General features: G+C 39.3%; 1 protein-coding gene and 1 non-coding gene across 5 annotated transcripts in view; both read left to right on the top strand.

Annotated features, from left to right (window-relative positions):
* Nucleotides 1-290: 290 nt before the first annotated feature.
* The window catches only part of BLM (BLM RecQ like helicase), a 35,997-nt gene continuing 20,828 nt past the window's right edge, over nucleotides 291-15,459 (top strand). For 2 of the 4 annotated variants that reach the window (XM_016217140.2, XM_016217142.2), the window contains exons 1-11: nucleotides 299-442; nucleotides 1,564-2,261; nucleotides 2,792-2,948; nucleotides 3,203-3,336; nucleotides 4,423-4,555; nucleotides 4,837-5,522; nucleotides 6,903-7,094; nucleotides 9,347-9,465; nucleotides 10,413-10,526; nucleotides 12,900-12,998; nucleotides 13,206-13,354. In XM_016217140.2, the coding sequence (XP_016072626.2) occupies nucleotides 345-442; nucleotides 1,564-2,261; nucleotides 2,792-2,948; nucleotides 3,203-3,336; nucleotides 4,423-4,555; nucleotides 4,837-5,522; nucleotides 6,903-7,094; nucleotides 9,347-9,465; nucleotides 10,413-10,526; nucleotides 12,900-12,998; nucleotides 13,206-13,354 (2,579 nt within the window). In that variant the 5' untranslated portion in view covers nucleotides 299-344. Of the gene's footprint in view, nucleotides 443-1,563; nucleotides 2,262-2,791; nucleotides 2,949-3,202; nucleotides 3,337-4,422; nucleotides 4,556-4,836; nucleotides 5,523-6,902; nucleotides 7,095-9,346; nucleotides 9,466-10,412; nucleotides 10,527-12,899; nucleotides 12,999-13,205; nucleotides 13,355-15,459 lie in introns of all 4 variants that reach the window. The other 2 variants (XM_016217143.2, XM_016217141.2) reach the window with 2 other exon arrangements.
* LOC148090724 (U4atac minor spliceosomal RNA) lies at nucleotides 13,528-13,646 on the top strand. Its single transcript, XR_015716431.1, has one exon. It is a non-coding gene; the product is annotated as a U4atac minor spliceosomal RNA (small nuclear RNA).

Here is a 15,459-nt window from a genome sequence, read left to right as displayed (position 1 = left end):
ACTGCCTAGTTTGTATTTATTCTTCAAGCCCAGGCCAGGTGTCATTTTTCTGCAAGCCCTTTCCTAATAATCCCTTCCCTTAATGTCTTTTGTGCTTATTTTAGCATGGGCGGAAACCAGGTTATTTTGCTATTCAAGTGAGCCTCAGTTAGAGATTATATATTTCAAATGTCACCAGTTGTAAATGTCAAAACAATTTATTGACCAAAAACAAAGCACATTACTTTACTCGCAGTTGAAACAGTGCCCCACCCCTAGTGCTCCCCTCTCCCCCCCCCCAGAATATTGTGATTCATGCAAAGTACATAACCGTACTCATATTTTTCCCCTCTCTTTTTAGGATCATGGCTGCTGTTCCTCAAAATAATCTACAGGAACAACTGGAGCGTCATTCAGCCAGAAAACTTAACAATAAGTTAAATCTTTCAAAACCAAAATCTTCGTAAGTATTTTGGTTGTTTTGATGTTATACAGGCACTAACGTATAGTATCATACAAGTGTGATATCCAGAGCTGCTCTTTCAGCCCTTTTATTGTATAGATGAGGAAATAAAGCTGTGAAGTCAGTGACTTTCCCACTTTGCAAATCAGTGGTAAGACAGGTGTTAGCAGCACCAGGTAATAAGTTGTTCAACTTTTGCTCAGTTCCTGGCACATAACACTTGCTCAGTAAATATTTGTCGAATGAATTAGTAATGAATCTTTTTGTAAATTTGGGCAAATAGATATTGTTAGCATTTTAATATAATTTTATATCTTTTCCAGAAACAATTTATAAGGAAACTATAGCTCTCTAGTTCTGTCCTTTCCTCCAAGCTATACTCCACAACTCCTAATAATTTATATTCCTTATTGTATGTACCCTTACCAGGTTCTAAACACTCTTCTGGGTGCTTGACTTTAGAGTCACCATTGACCTTTATGTCATTAAGTCCAGAGATGTCCAGAACTGTTACTTCTCCAAATCTCAGTATAGGGAGCAGTTTTAAAAATTTTCCCCATAAAACTTTGATCACAGTAGTGACAAGGAGCCACATTTGGGTCTCTTCCTTTTTCACTTACGCCGTTCCCTCCCTCTGGAGGTGCTATTAATTAAGGACTAACAGCGTGAGAAATGAATAGTGGGAATGGCCTGGATACTCTCAAAACTGAATGATTAGCCTCTGAATAGGAAGGGTCAGAGCATACAAAGTATAATTTAAGTTACTTTTGAAATTTTTAAAAAAATATGTCTTTATTGATTTCAGAGAGAGGAAGGGAGAGGGGAAGAGAGAGAGAAGCATTAATGATGAGAGTCATTGATCGGCTGCCTCCTGCACGCCCCTTATTGGGGATCGAGCCCTGCAACCCAGGCATGTGCCCTGACCGGGAATGAAACCAGGACCTGGATCATAGGTGAATGCTCAACCACCGAGCCACACCGGCTGGGCAGTTACCTTAGAAATTTTTAAATCTGAGAGGGTGATGGAAGGTAAGTTATATAAATTAGTAAAAAACTTAGAGTTTTGTGTAGTTGATGGGTATGTTTTAATTTATCTAATTCAGGTTTTTTAATTTTTCCAGCGGTTTCACTTTTAAAAAGAAAGTATCTTCAGCCAACAGTGTGTCTGTGACTAGTGTGTCAGTAGCAAAAACACCTGTGTTAAATGATAAAGATGTTAATGTTGCTGAGGATTTTTCCTTCAGCGAAACTTTTCCCCACACCACAAATCAGCAGACAAGCATCCATGACTCTAAAAACGCTGCTGCAGGACAGCAAACCAAGAGAGTTGGTTCAAAACCATCATTGCTGGATTCGGTGCAGATTCTGCAGGACGTTTTACGTACTACCCAGAGCACACGGCTTACAAAGGAGTCCCGTGATGCCATTTTCAAGAAATTAGAATATAGTTCTTCATCAGATTCTTTTATGACCATCAATGATTGGGATGATATGGATGACTTTGATACCTCTGGAAATTCAAAAGCGTTTGCTACACCCTACAAAAATCACCACGTAATAATAAGCACTGCTCAGAAATCAAAAAAGTCCAAGAGAAGCTTTTTTAAAGCGCAGATTCCTAAAGAAAATACACTGAAAGCTGATTTGACTCCCTCCTCTGAATGCAAGCAAGTATGTTCGACTAAGGGACAGAAGGCTGGCTCTGAATGGTTAAGTAGCGACGTGATTTACATTGATGATGGCCCCAACTCCGAAGAGCTTACGAATGAAGATACTCAGGGTAGTCACTCTTTAAAAACTCATTTGGGAGAGGAAAGAGGTAAAAATTACTTTATTTTCATGTCAATATATTGACTGTGTTCCTTCATTCAAAGCTAGGCATTGGAACAGTAGCAGCTATGAGATAGCTTTTGATCTTAGGATCTTTAAAAGTGCTTATTGAACAATCTCTTGGTCACATGCTCGAGGCAGGCCATACTGGTGAAATGAAAGATTTCCTTCTGCTAATATAATTTTATATTAACACCAAGGATAGCTCTGTGATTTTTATATATGAAGAAAATAAGACCCATAGAAGTTGAAATGACCTATTCATGGTCTACTGGCTGGTAAGTGGTAGAATTTCCACTAAAGTCCTTTATGGCTTGCTGCCACCTAGCATGCTGTGTAATATGATCTAATCATGCTATAAAGTGTTATAAATTACATTCAAGTTATTTTCTGTTTAGGTCTCATAGTCATTAGATGTTTATGACTTGCCTGAAGCCCTCGATTTTCAGTGCTCATACCCTGTTCTTTCTGTCTCATTAATTATTAAAATAACCTGTGTTTATCAACTGTTTACTTTAGATAATGGTGAAAAGGAAAAAAACTTGAAAAAACCTGAATTACATTCTGTTGAGAAATCTCCATGTGTTGAGCTTGATGACGACGACATAGATTTTATTCCACCTTCTCCAGAAGAAATAACAACTTCTGCCTCTTCTTCCTCTTTAAAATGCTTTAGGTAAAGTTGCTGATTGATTAATGAGCATTATTGTTTGTTTTGGGGGTATCTGAGATAATTTAGTTATGTAATATCATTTCTGTGTAATTTCATGCTCTGCACAGTTTATTTTATATCCAAGATGAATGACTTTGAGGGCCAGCTAAAGAGGTTTGAGATCAATTGTCTGACCAGTTGTGGAGAAATATCAGAGGACAAATTATGCGTTTGAGCTGCTCTGTACTTTGATTGTTTGTATATTTTTAAATTTGTAGCGTGTTAAAGGAGCTTGACACCTGTGACAGAAAGAAGGCTGCCCTAAGCTCACCAGAGGACTTGTCAGAACGTGAGAAAATGCCTGCTCGGCAGTCTAACCAAGAAATCGGCACCGGCTGTGACGGTACAAAAAGTACTTAGACACATCATGTATTCTAAGTACTTACTTTTGAAAACCAAGTCAGGTTGTGTTTTCACCTGTGACTGTATAGTATCAGATGGCAAATTTATAGTTCCTTTTGCCCTAATAGAGTCATCCCTGTTCATTGGTTAGTCAGATTTGCTCAAACAACTCATAAACCCATGTTCTCACAAGGTAATTCATTCTCTATTTTGAAAACGCTACTTGTTAGAAAATTATTTCTTACATTGAACCCAAAATTTGCCTTCCTGTAACTTAATCCTTGTGAGGTAAGTGTAAAGCTCCCAGAAGTTTTTTGTTTTGTTTTTTAAGGCTATATTTTACTAGCAGCCATTTGATAAAGTGTTCTAGAATTTTTTCTTGAATTAATACCAAGATCACCAGCTTGTAGCTTTTGGCACTCACTTTACACTTTTTTTGAAAATTAGAACAATGTTTGCCTGTCTTCACTCTTCCATCAACTAGATGCTTCAAATGTAATCGAAATCTTACTTGCAGGTTTCCTTTGTACTCCAAAATGTAATCTGTCTAGACAAGGAGACTTGAGTTCTTTCCAGTGGCTGTCTCTCTCTCTGAGCCTGTCCTGGCTTTCATTTCCTGCAGACCATTGTTTAGTGCCCTCTTCCCAATCTCATGCCCACTCTCTTTGCAGAGGAAACAGGAGTAAAGTAGGGACTCAGCAATTCTGCTGTCCCCGTCTCATACCTCACGTTCCTATTGACGTCAGTCCCTAGTAAGCATCCATGCAGCTCTGTGATATGCTTTGTGTGGGCATGATGAGGTTTACACCTGAAGTTAGTAAAAATGCAGAGTAAATTGGTAAAACTTTCCTATCTTCCAGTGACCTTGGTTACCTTAAGAGTAATATTAAGAATTAATGTGAAATTAAATAGTTACAGAATAGAGACATGATACAGAATAGAGACAATCTCATTTCAAGTTATTTCACAGGCAGATAAGGGCAGTCTAAAGTTGTTTATAATCTTTTTAAACTACTTCAGATTTTACTTGCATGACTTTGAAAATCTTGTCTCTCTTGTTTACAAGGAAAATATTAACACCATAATTACTTTATAGCTAGACAGATAAGTTGGCAGCAGCGGCTTATTGGAGTGATGGACCACATCTGTAACTTAGTCGATACTATTCCTGATGATGAACTGAAAGCTTTGGGCTGTGGGAATGACCTGCATCAGCAGCGGGACATAAGGTATTGGTGTTTTTCCTTCTGTGGTATATCTGACTGCGTTTCCACTACGCTGTATCAGAAACGCAGGGCAAAATTGTTAGCTTTCTGAGCAGGATAAATTGTCACTGTGTTTTAAACTTATTTACTTTTTCAAACTGTTCCTTTAGTATTTGTATCCAGATTTTTGAAATTGGAAAAAAGGGGATGTATTTTGCCACAATTGGGGGTGAGAATTAAAGATATAGTTGTGTGGCCTACCGAGGTAGACTGCTCACACTTACCATGTTGTTGTGTGTTTTCAGAAGGAAACTCTTAGCTGAAGCAGATTTTAACCGAAGTGATGCCAGTGTTCTTGGCTTGGCGTGGAGGTGCAGGCCGGGCGCACTCGGGGACCCCACAGAGGATACAGCATCTGTTTCCTTGCCTTATACATTTCCAAAGGGTGATTCCCGCCCTACAGGGAGTTCTGAGGAGTTAAATTTTCCACCCATTCCCTCAAATTCCATTTCTTCTGGGGAATCTTTAGTGACTACTACCCCAGGAAAGACGGGATTCTCGGTCACCAAGAAGAATCTCTTTGAAAGACCATTATTCAATTCCCATTTACAGAAGTCCTTTGTAAGTAGCAATTGGGCTGAAACACCAAGGATGGAAAAAAGAAACGAAAGCTCGCATTTTCCAGGAAATGTTCTTACAAGTACTGCTGTGAAAGGTCAGAATAAACTTACTGCCTCAACAGATGACTTAGGAGAAATCCAGGCTGCCTGTGAGATTGATAATTTTGACATAGATGACTTAGATGATGATGATGAGTGGGAAATTATAATGCATGACTTAGCCATGAGCAAACCCTCCACAGCTGCCTATCAGCCTATTAAGGAAGGTCGGTCGGTTAAATCAGTATCAGAAATGATTCCTTCGGCCAAGAAGGACTGTCTTCCTGTGGCATCTACTGCTCAAAATAAAAATTCAGAGCCAATTCAAAAATGTAAGTATATAATTTTAGAAATCTGGATTGATGAGAACTGATCAATTTGTCAAGAAACGTGTTTTATGTCTTAAAATATTAAAATATAGGGCAGTCTAAGAAAGATTTCAAGTCAGATTTCTTAAATCAATCAAATTATTTCTTTTGGCCTAAAATTCTTTTAATTCATTCAACAGATATTTGTGGAGTGCTCACTATGTGCATGCTCTGCTCTAGGTGCTAGTATTAGATAAATAATGAATAGGTCTGCCCTGTTGGAGCTCACAATTCAGTGAGGGAAGTTTTTGGAGGAATGAAGTTAGCCACTAAAGGCTGCAGAGAAAAGCCAAAATTAATTCTTAAACCTCACATCAATCCTATAAAGTTATCAAAAAGTACATGTGTGTTTTTTTTAACTGAAACAAGTTTAGATGTACGGAGTTCTGTAAAATATAGCCCCCTGTCTATTTTTAGTACTGAAGACTTACTACCATGGAGGTTCTTATAGTTACGCTGCTGACCTTTAAAAGAACCTTTAACGGATTTATTTTTGTATCCTGTTAGAACGTATCATACTTGACGTTCACAATTATCTTGAGATAGTTGAGCATTGGGTTTGGAGTAACTGCCAAAGCTGGTGTGAGCACCTCTTATTCTTTGTGTTGAACCAGAGTTGCAACAGCAGGGATGGAAAGCAGGGGGCAGACTTGAGTGACATTGTGGAAGAAGGGTCAGGAAGCCAAGATGACTCCGAGGGTTCTGCCCCAGGGGGTGGGGAAAGTATGACACCATTAACAGAAATAGGGAGTCTGGAGACAGGCAGATTTGGAGAAAAGCTGAGGAGGACCCTTTTAAGACTTGTTGAGCTTACAATGTTGGTAAGGCATTTAGGTAGAAATGTCTTGCGGGCAGTTGGAGATGCACACAGGACTGGAACTTGGGAGTGGATCAGTCGGTTCTTAAAAAAGAGATCTAGGCCTTTTGTGCACAGAGGTGAAGCTTAAGATCATAGGACTAGAAAAATGCCAAAAAAAGAGCAACTAAGGAGCCCAGACCCCAAACATCTGAAACACTCCCAAATTTAAGGGGCAAGAGGAGGAAGTGGAACCAAGAAAAGGAATTGAAATCCATAGTTGTCTTGCAGGTCAGCTGAGAGGAGAGGAAGGAGGAAATAGAGTAGTGGTGGTGCTGTAGAAAAAAAATCCAGGAAAGGCTTGAATTTGGCCCTTAGGACATCTTCGGTGGCCTTGACACTTGTATGGGAGGAAGTTCAGTCAATGTTTAAAGAAGGACTTTGCTGTAGGCAAAGTATGCCAGTCCTTATGCAGGGCAGAGGGTAAGCCTGAAACTGACTTGTGACATTAATGCACTGATTTTTCTTAACATTGATTACTTTCTTAGGCCAGTTGATGCAAAATTTAGCATCCAGAAATCTGAAACACGAGCATTTCCAAAGTCTTGATTTTCCTCATACAAAAGAAATGATGAAGATTTTTCATAAAAAGTTTGGCCTCCATAATTTTAGAACTAATCAGCTAGAGGCGATCAACGCTGCGCTGCTTGGTGAAGACTGTTTTATCTTAATGCCCACTGGTATGTATTTTTAGATATGAATTGGCAGGAATCCATTGGCAGATGTGAAATGAAAGCCTTTTAATGGAAATAAAAAGAACACCGACACAGTATTTGTATCATTTATGGGCCTCTAACCCTCCCGTACCATAGTAAGAAAGTGTGTTACCTCACACCCTCTGTTCCAGTTGTTGACATAATCACATTTATAGCCCTTTAAGATTTTCAACTCAAAGCTCATTGTGTTGAACTGATTTAGAATTTCTCTTGGGGAATTTTTCTTTTTTCTAGCCTAAATTAGCCTGAAACATGAATAAAAATGTAGGACTGGACTAGAGACATGACCATTTCTGGCAGCTTATTTGGTACAGCCTGGTGTCGCATGGTGGTTAAAATCCTCAGCCCTGCAGTGACGGCCTGGGCCTAAAGCGCAGCCCTGCCGTTTATTAGCGGGGTGGCCTTGAGCAGGGCATTTCATAATGCCTGCTTCACAGTGTGTTATGAGAATTAAATGAAAAGCATTTAGCATAGTTCTTTCTTGGCCTGTTTTGAAGAGATCCAGGACTTTCCATTGTGCTGTAAACGTTTATAACAGCTGTTCAATGATTTATAGTCCTCCAAGTCAGAATATTAAATGAGCATTTAGGATAATCATGGGGACTTTGGCGTTTCAATACTTGCAGTCTTCCCTCAGCCCTCTACTCTCCTTGTGACCTTAAACAATCAGTTATTGCCATCATTGTTAAATAGTATTGTCTGGGCATCTGAATTTTTCAAATTGATTTAGGTGATGTTGGTTTAATAATCATTTCCTATTTAACTTGTTTACTTTGTGTTGACTCCAAGTTGGTACCCCAGAACTAAAGCAGGAAAGGACCATGGGTCGTCTAGTGGTTTTCGGGGCTTTCCGTGGTCCTTTAGGGTTTCGAGAGGGGGTTTTTTTGTTTTGTTTTGGTTTTTTTATATCTTTATTGATTTCAGAGAAAGGAAAGAAGAGGGAGAGAGAGAGAGAAACATCAATGATGAGAGAGTCATTGATCAGCTGCAGCCCACAACCCGGGCATGTGCCCTGACCGGGAATCGAACCCCAATCGCCTGGATCCCAGGTTGACGCTCAACTGCTGAGCCACGCCTGGCTGGACGAGAGGAGGTTTTTAAGTGTTCTTCCTCTCCAGTTTCAACCTCTTGATACATGTGTATATATGTGTGTGTGTGCGTGCGCGCACGTGTGTATGTGTGTATATATATATATATATATATATATATATATATACGTACACACATACATATGTGTAAGATTCCAAATAAAGTTTCTTTTGGACAAAAAAAATTTGTAAGCCACTGATCTAGTACATTTTGGAGGTGGTAAAATTGAGGCATGACAAGGTTAAATGGCATGTCTAAGTCACATAACTTGTTAAGTGGTGGAGCAGAAACTAGAACTCAGCTTCCTGCTCTTGCCTTGACATTTACACATATACACCAAAGTGAAATTTACTTACTGCACATGCTGAAAAGATGGAATGTTTTGTTTAAAAATATATATATATATATGGAAGTCCTAGAAACTGCCTGGCACAAGTTTCTAGTAGTAGTGGACTGATGAAGTTAAAAATTAGGGATTAATCATTTTAGTTACCATTAAATGTGTACTGATTATCTTGCCATTTTGAATTAGAGTTACATGGAGAGAGATTCCACCCCTATCCCCCGTCCCGGTCTCAAAAGAAATTTCTTTTCATATTACCTTGTTCATAAGGGCACGGGGAGTAAGATCTCTGGTATTCATACCAGTGGCTTAACAAAACCGAGATTCTAGATCTCTCCTCTGGATCATCAAAGACATATTAAACCATGTTAACTGTGGGTTTTAGGGTTCTGCATTTTATTACATTTTAACTTTAAAAATTAAATGTTATACAAAATAATTATTTTAACCCTAGTAGCAACTAGAGTATCTCTTGTGCTGAATTTGGATTTCTCAAGTAGACCTTTAAAGCAGTTCTATGGCATTTGAGTTTTCTGCCCTGATTCTCGCCTTTGCTATCATACGTACCCTCATGAGATATCCTAAAAGATAATCTTTATACACTTAAATTGTCCAAGTATTTTGGCTCTTTTGAATGTGGCAAATTGTTGGCACCATGGGGAGTATCCCTTGATATCCTATGACTTAATTATCTTAGATATTGTATGTTGCTTACTTTGTAACTCTTGCCTTCATGCTCTCAAAATAAAACCTCACAGATTTTTTTTTTGTCATTTCTCTTTAGGAGGCGGTAAAAGTTTGTGTTACCAGCTCCCTGCCTGTGTTTCTCCCGGGGTCACTATTGTCATTTCTCCCTTGAGATCACTTATAGTAGACCAAGTCCAAAAGCTGACTTCATTGGATGTAAGTGAAAAACAAAACTCTACCAATTACAATCAAAACACTAATAAAAACATAAAGATCATTTTACTTAAGTACTCTGGGCTACCTTTTTATTTCATAGTTTGTGAGTTTTAAGAATAATGTACAGCTGTTACATTAAGTTGCACATTTAAGCACAAGTCTGAAAATTCTCATACAGATAACCTCCTGTAGTTCCATCTGATTTTATTCTAGAGGAAGGTATTTTAGTAGGAATGTTTAACTTGTATTTCGCTGATGTAAACATTTTTTTGTTAACATGAAAGGAGTTTTTTTATTACTGCCAGATCAGCATAGTTCTTCCTCCCTTAATATCTTAAAATGCATGCACATGCGCGTGGCCACACACATATCCTTATCCTTTCTCTTCCTGGCTACGATTACGAAAGTATACGAGTGCATTCTGTTGAATCCCACACGTCGTGATAAAATAGAGCTGTTTTCAGTGTGATGAGCCACTGCCTTTTTCAACATGACCACTGGCTTGATTTGTTTTCCAAAGAATGTCAGTGATGGTCACCACCATTCAAGCAGCCATGGCGTTAACGGCCTTTCATCCTCCCTACGCAGTAAAACCCCGAAGATACATTTACCTAAAAAAGAGTGGGACACTTATACTATCGTAATAAAAAATAAAAAGAATGGGTCTTGTGGGTGCTGAATTCATATTTATCTTACAAATATGAGAAGTAAAGGAAAGAGAAAAAGATGTAAACAATGAGAAGAATATTTTGAATTACAGTTAATAAGGGTTTTTTGAAACTATGTACTATGTACTGATCACTTGTTATTTTTATTACATTGAGATCACCTTTCCTTTGACAGGTTTGACATGCATCTTGTAAAATATTTGTAAAAGCTAAGGATATACATAAGCTTAAGTCAGATTAATGTGTAAAACTTACATTGTTGACTACTTTTACACTTAGATTCCAGCTACGTATCTGACAGGCGATAAGACTGACTCAGAAGCTACAAGTATTTACCTCCAGTTATCAAAAAAAGACCCAGTTATAAAACTTCTGTACGTTACTCCCGAGAAGGTTTGTATTTTACCATTATTTTAAAATATGATTGTAGAGCTGTGTTAGGAAAACAATTCAGTTGTTCCTCCTGAGTGGGGGAGAAGCCAGTCCTTCCCTCCTCTGTCTCCCTCCCTTACTACTCACATAGATACTTCATTCTGGTCACCAAGTGTGGGGAGGTTTGTCCTCACACCAAGCACTTCTTGTGACACCAGCCGGGTGTCCTACAATTGAACTCAATTCTGACATTACCTACCCAGAGATAGTTTTGGATCCCACAGGTTAAAGGCTCAGTCCCACAAGATTACTCCCACCCCACTTCAGATGCCAATTGCAAGTAGTAGGCCCCCGGATTACTCATAACTTCTGTCTGATTTGGCTACAAATTGGAAGTTCCTATGACTCCCTTCTCAGGTTCTGTATTTGCTATAGTGGCCCGTAGAACTCAGGGCAATGATTAAGTTTACAGTTTATTAAAGGGCATGACAAAGACACAGATAAACAGCCAGGTGAAGGAAATGTAGGGTGAGATCTAGGAGGGTCCTGACCCCAGGGGTTTCTGTCCTCGTGCAGTTGGGGAGTGTCACCCCCTCCCCCTCCGATTGGATGTGTTTGCCCACCTGGAAACTGAACCCCATGCTTTTGGGATTTTATTGAGGCTTCCTCATGTAGGCACGATCAGTTTTTAGCTCTCTCTCTAGCCCCTCTCCTGTCTGGAGGACAGGGTGTGGGGCTGAAAATTCCCAGCTTCTTCTAACCGTGGCTCGTTCTTTCTGGTAACAGTCCCCCCATCCAGGAGCCCGCTGAGTCGAGTCAGTAGAGTAAAAGATGCTCCTACTGCTCCTATCACTTAGGAAATTACACAAGTTTCCGGAGCTCTTTGCCAGGACCTGGGGGTAGAAATGAATATATTTTTTCTACTATCTCCTAAAAGCTCACTAGTATACATACATTTTTCAATTTTGACATAGTTTTGGTGTACAGTATAGTACAAGAATTCCTATATGACTTTCACCCAGAAACCCCAAATGGTAACATTTTACTGTAATTGCTTTATCATTCTTTCTGTTTTTTTGCCTTAAACATTTGAAAGTAAGTTGCAGACATAATTCCTTTTCAGCCTAAATACTGTGCCGTGCATTTTCCTAAACACAAGGAATTCTCTTGCGTTACCTCAGGGCAGTGGTCAAAAGCAGAAAATGTTCATTGATACAACACTGTTACTTAGTCTGTAGGCCTCGTTTCCGCTTCACTAGTTGTCCTAATAATGTCCTTCAGCGCAAAAGAAAGAGTGAAGGCCAGTTATTTTGAGAACTGCCCCTCAGTGTGAGTTTATCTTCTGTTTCCTCATGATTAGATTCAAGTTACTCATTTTGGCAGGAACATCAGAAGTGGTGATAAGTTCTCAGTGCTCCTGTCGGGAGGCATTTGAGGTCAATTCATTCTATCATTGGTGATGTTAGTTAACCTATCACCAAATGAAGGTGGTGTCTGCCGGATTTCTTCACTGTAAAATTACTTTTTTCTCTTTTTTTTTAAAAAAATGTACATTTTGGGTCATTTTTTGCCTTTGTAATAGTGGGTATTTTGTTGTGGGATACTCAGACTGTGTAAATATCCTGTTACTCATCAAACTTTTACCTCATAGTTTTATCAGCCATTGATGATTCCTGACGAGTTGTTATTGTGGATGCCAAATGATGATTTTTCTAATTTAGTTGGCATTTTACTATGACGAGCTTTCCTTTTTACCTACATATTTACTTATATGAATATGAAATTGTGGATTTTTAATTCATATAGTGGGCTAGAATCGATTTTTGTTATGTTTTTAATGTTCTAATTGTCCTGGATTTGGCCAGTGGAAGACCATCAAACTGGCCTCTGTGTCCTTTTGACATTGTTTCTCAAGATGTGGGTGCCAAATGTGGTCATTGATACTAGGATGCCATGGTTTCTAGGACCCACCATGGACAGAGCTATAAAATATATATATGTGTGTGTGTGTGTATATGTATACATTTAAGTATATGTACGTAACTGAATATACACGCGTATGTATATATGCACGTGTGTGTATCTCCCTCCCCAGGTAACAAGCATGCAAAGTAACGTGTCTATAATACTGTTCCCAGTGTAAACATGGCTCTCGGGCTTACTGAGGTCCAGAAAAAAAGTTTTAGAACCACTGACCTGGTACAGAATTGCTTCCTAAACATTCTAAAATGTCTCTGCTGTTTTCTTTTACTTCTGCTAACTCTTAGAAATGAGAACCAGTTTTCTCTGAAGTTCTAATACAGCTTAAGTTGTAGTGGAACTGAAAGACAACAGAATCCTTATGGTGATGTGGTGGTTAAATGGTTTTTAATGTCTAATCCATTTCTGATCTAGGTCTGTGCAAGTAACAGACTGATTTCTACTCTGGAGAATCTGTATGAGAGGAAGCTCTTGGCACGCTTTGTTATTGATGAAGCACATTGCGTCAGTCAGGTAAAGACTGTTTTTTATGTCTTGAAATATCAATAAATATACACTACCAACAGCATATGTATTTTCAGAACTGGAGAGAGAAAAAACATTGGGTGAATTATTCTGCTATTTCACTGAAGAATAGGGGTTCTGAATATAGCGAGCAGTGTTTGCTTTGTATATAAGGAAGATTCACAGTCTAAAAAGCAGTGTTCTTTTCCCAACTAGTGGGGACACGATTTTCGTCAAGATTACAAAAGAATGAATATGCTTCGCCAGAAGTTCCCCTCTGTTCCGGTGATGGCTCTTACTGCCACAGCTAACCCCAGGGTACAGAAGGACATCCTCACTCAGCTGAAGATTCTCAGACCTCAGGTGTAAGTTACTGAAAGTCCTGCATTTCAAACCCTGGGGCAGTGGTTCTCAGATTGTTGTACAGTATAATCACCTATGAAGCTTTGAAAATCCCAATGCCGAGGTTGCGCCTGGTGCCAGTTAGCTCAGAATTTTGGGGCTGGGAGCCAGTATATATTTAAAAATGCCCAAGTGAACCATCCTTTTCTTGGGGTTACGTTACTGTCCAATTAGCGTATAGTAAGGGCAGTACTGCTAACGCCTTAAAAATAAAATCCCCAAGTGATTACAACGTACAACCAGATTTGGGGACCAGGGCCCTGGAGCTTTTCTTTACTTACTAAACGAAAACTTTCTCCTGGTGCCTATTTGGTAACTACGGATAAAGTGCGTGCTGTCCCTGTTCGCCCTGGGATCACCCCGCTAATAAGTTAGCTTTTACTTATCTAGTTTGGTTCCCGACACCCTAGAGTGCACATCAGAAATGAACCAGTGACCCTGCTTTGTCCTTTCCTCTGAAGTCCCAGTGACATCCAGAGTGTGGGAAACAGTCCAGAAACTATGTGTAACAGCTTTTTTACCTTGTTTCCATCTCAACAGCAAAGGGCTTCTTATTGGCACCAAATCCATAAATATTCAATAATAAAAACCACAATAGGGAATTACCCCGCATATATAGGTGGTACTGGATTATATTGTACCTGTGCTTGAGTTTGTAGACACAGGTACATTCTCTGTTAGGTTCATTCACTCAGCAAATATCTACTTAACAGCTGTTGTGTACCAAGGTTAAGATATTTTTTCCTTCCAATTTGTTGGTGCTTTGAGTCTGAGGAATGCCTGAAGGAATAGTGACTAATATATTCGGGTGATTTTTTTTTTAAAGCCCACTTTTTGTTCATTTGGAAATAAAGAGAATAAGCTGGCTGTATAAATATTGTAATCAGTCAAAACAATGACGGCACCTCAGCGGGTTCTGAGGACTGGAAGTGCCTTATGAGGGCCGTGAGGGGTCATGCGATTGAGGCAGCTACCAAGACCACGGCAGATCAAACTGGCGTTTTTGGGTGTCAGAATTCCAAGTCCTAAAAATTTTGTGTGTGTAATCACAAAATTTAGACCTTTAATTTAATCTCACTTGCAGAGGGGTGTTTGTATAAAATTGGGGGAAATACAATTTGCTTCCATAATTGAGAAACATTACATTGTATTTAAGGTGTCATACTTTAGGTTTTAGTGAAGAAACTGCATGCTGGAAATTTGCGCCTACAGGCACTACACGGGTCTGTGACAGCTTTTTTTTAGACAGGCAATGTTTTTAGCCTCTGTCCATCAGTGTGCGCCAGGAACAGCCTTCGAGGGCTCTTTTGTTTTTTATTCCTCATCTGAGGACATTTTCTCCATCGAATTCTAGAGGGGGGCAGATAGGGAGAGAGAGAAACATCAGTGCGAGAGACACATGGATTGGTTGCCTCCCACATGCACCCAGACTGGGTGGGGAACCTTGACTGGAATCGAACCTGGGACCCTTTGGTCCGTGGGCCAATGTTCTAACCACTGAGTAATTCTGCTATGAACGTTCACACACAAGTTTTTAGGTGGACCTGTGTTTTCATTTCTCTTGGATATAGACCCAGTAGTGGAATTGTTGTGTTGTGTGGTTACTCTGTTTTGGACCTTTTGAGATCTGCCACATCATTTTACACTCCCACCAGCACTACTCAGACTTTTTTTTGTGACTCACCATTTTTTTTTTTTTTAAATGCATGAAACATTGTTCTGAAATTGAAGTGTGTTGTAAAATGTAGGAAAAGGCAATAAGGCCATTCTTGGGCAGAGTCATTTCAGCCTTCTTGTTGGTAGGGAGACTCACACCAATCTCAGCTTAGGCCCAAATCAACTCAAGTAACTTTCGAGATCACCTGTGTCACTTGTATTCCTGAGCAGTTTTTTTAATGCCGTAATTGCATCAGGACTGCATTTCCCTTTGCTGTGGCAGCGACTGAAGTAATGAACTGGGGACGATCAAAATAGCCCTTGGATATGTCAATCTTTTATCTGCCGCCTTTTTTGCCACAATCTGCTACACATACTTCTGCCATTTCAAGCGCTAAAAGAAAACTCTTGA

The sequence above is a fragment of the Miniopterus natalensis genome, chromosome 22 (assembly GCF_054644295.1).
Source record: "Miniopterus natalensis isolate mMinNat1 chromosome 22, mMinNat1.hap1, whole genome shotgun sequence".
NCBI classification, from domain to species: domain Eukaryota; kingdom Metazoa; phylum Chordata; class Mammalia; order Chiroptera; family Miniopteridae; genus Miniopterus; species Miniopterus natalensis.
This window is presented reverse-complemented; position numbering and strand designations above follow the sequence as displayed.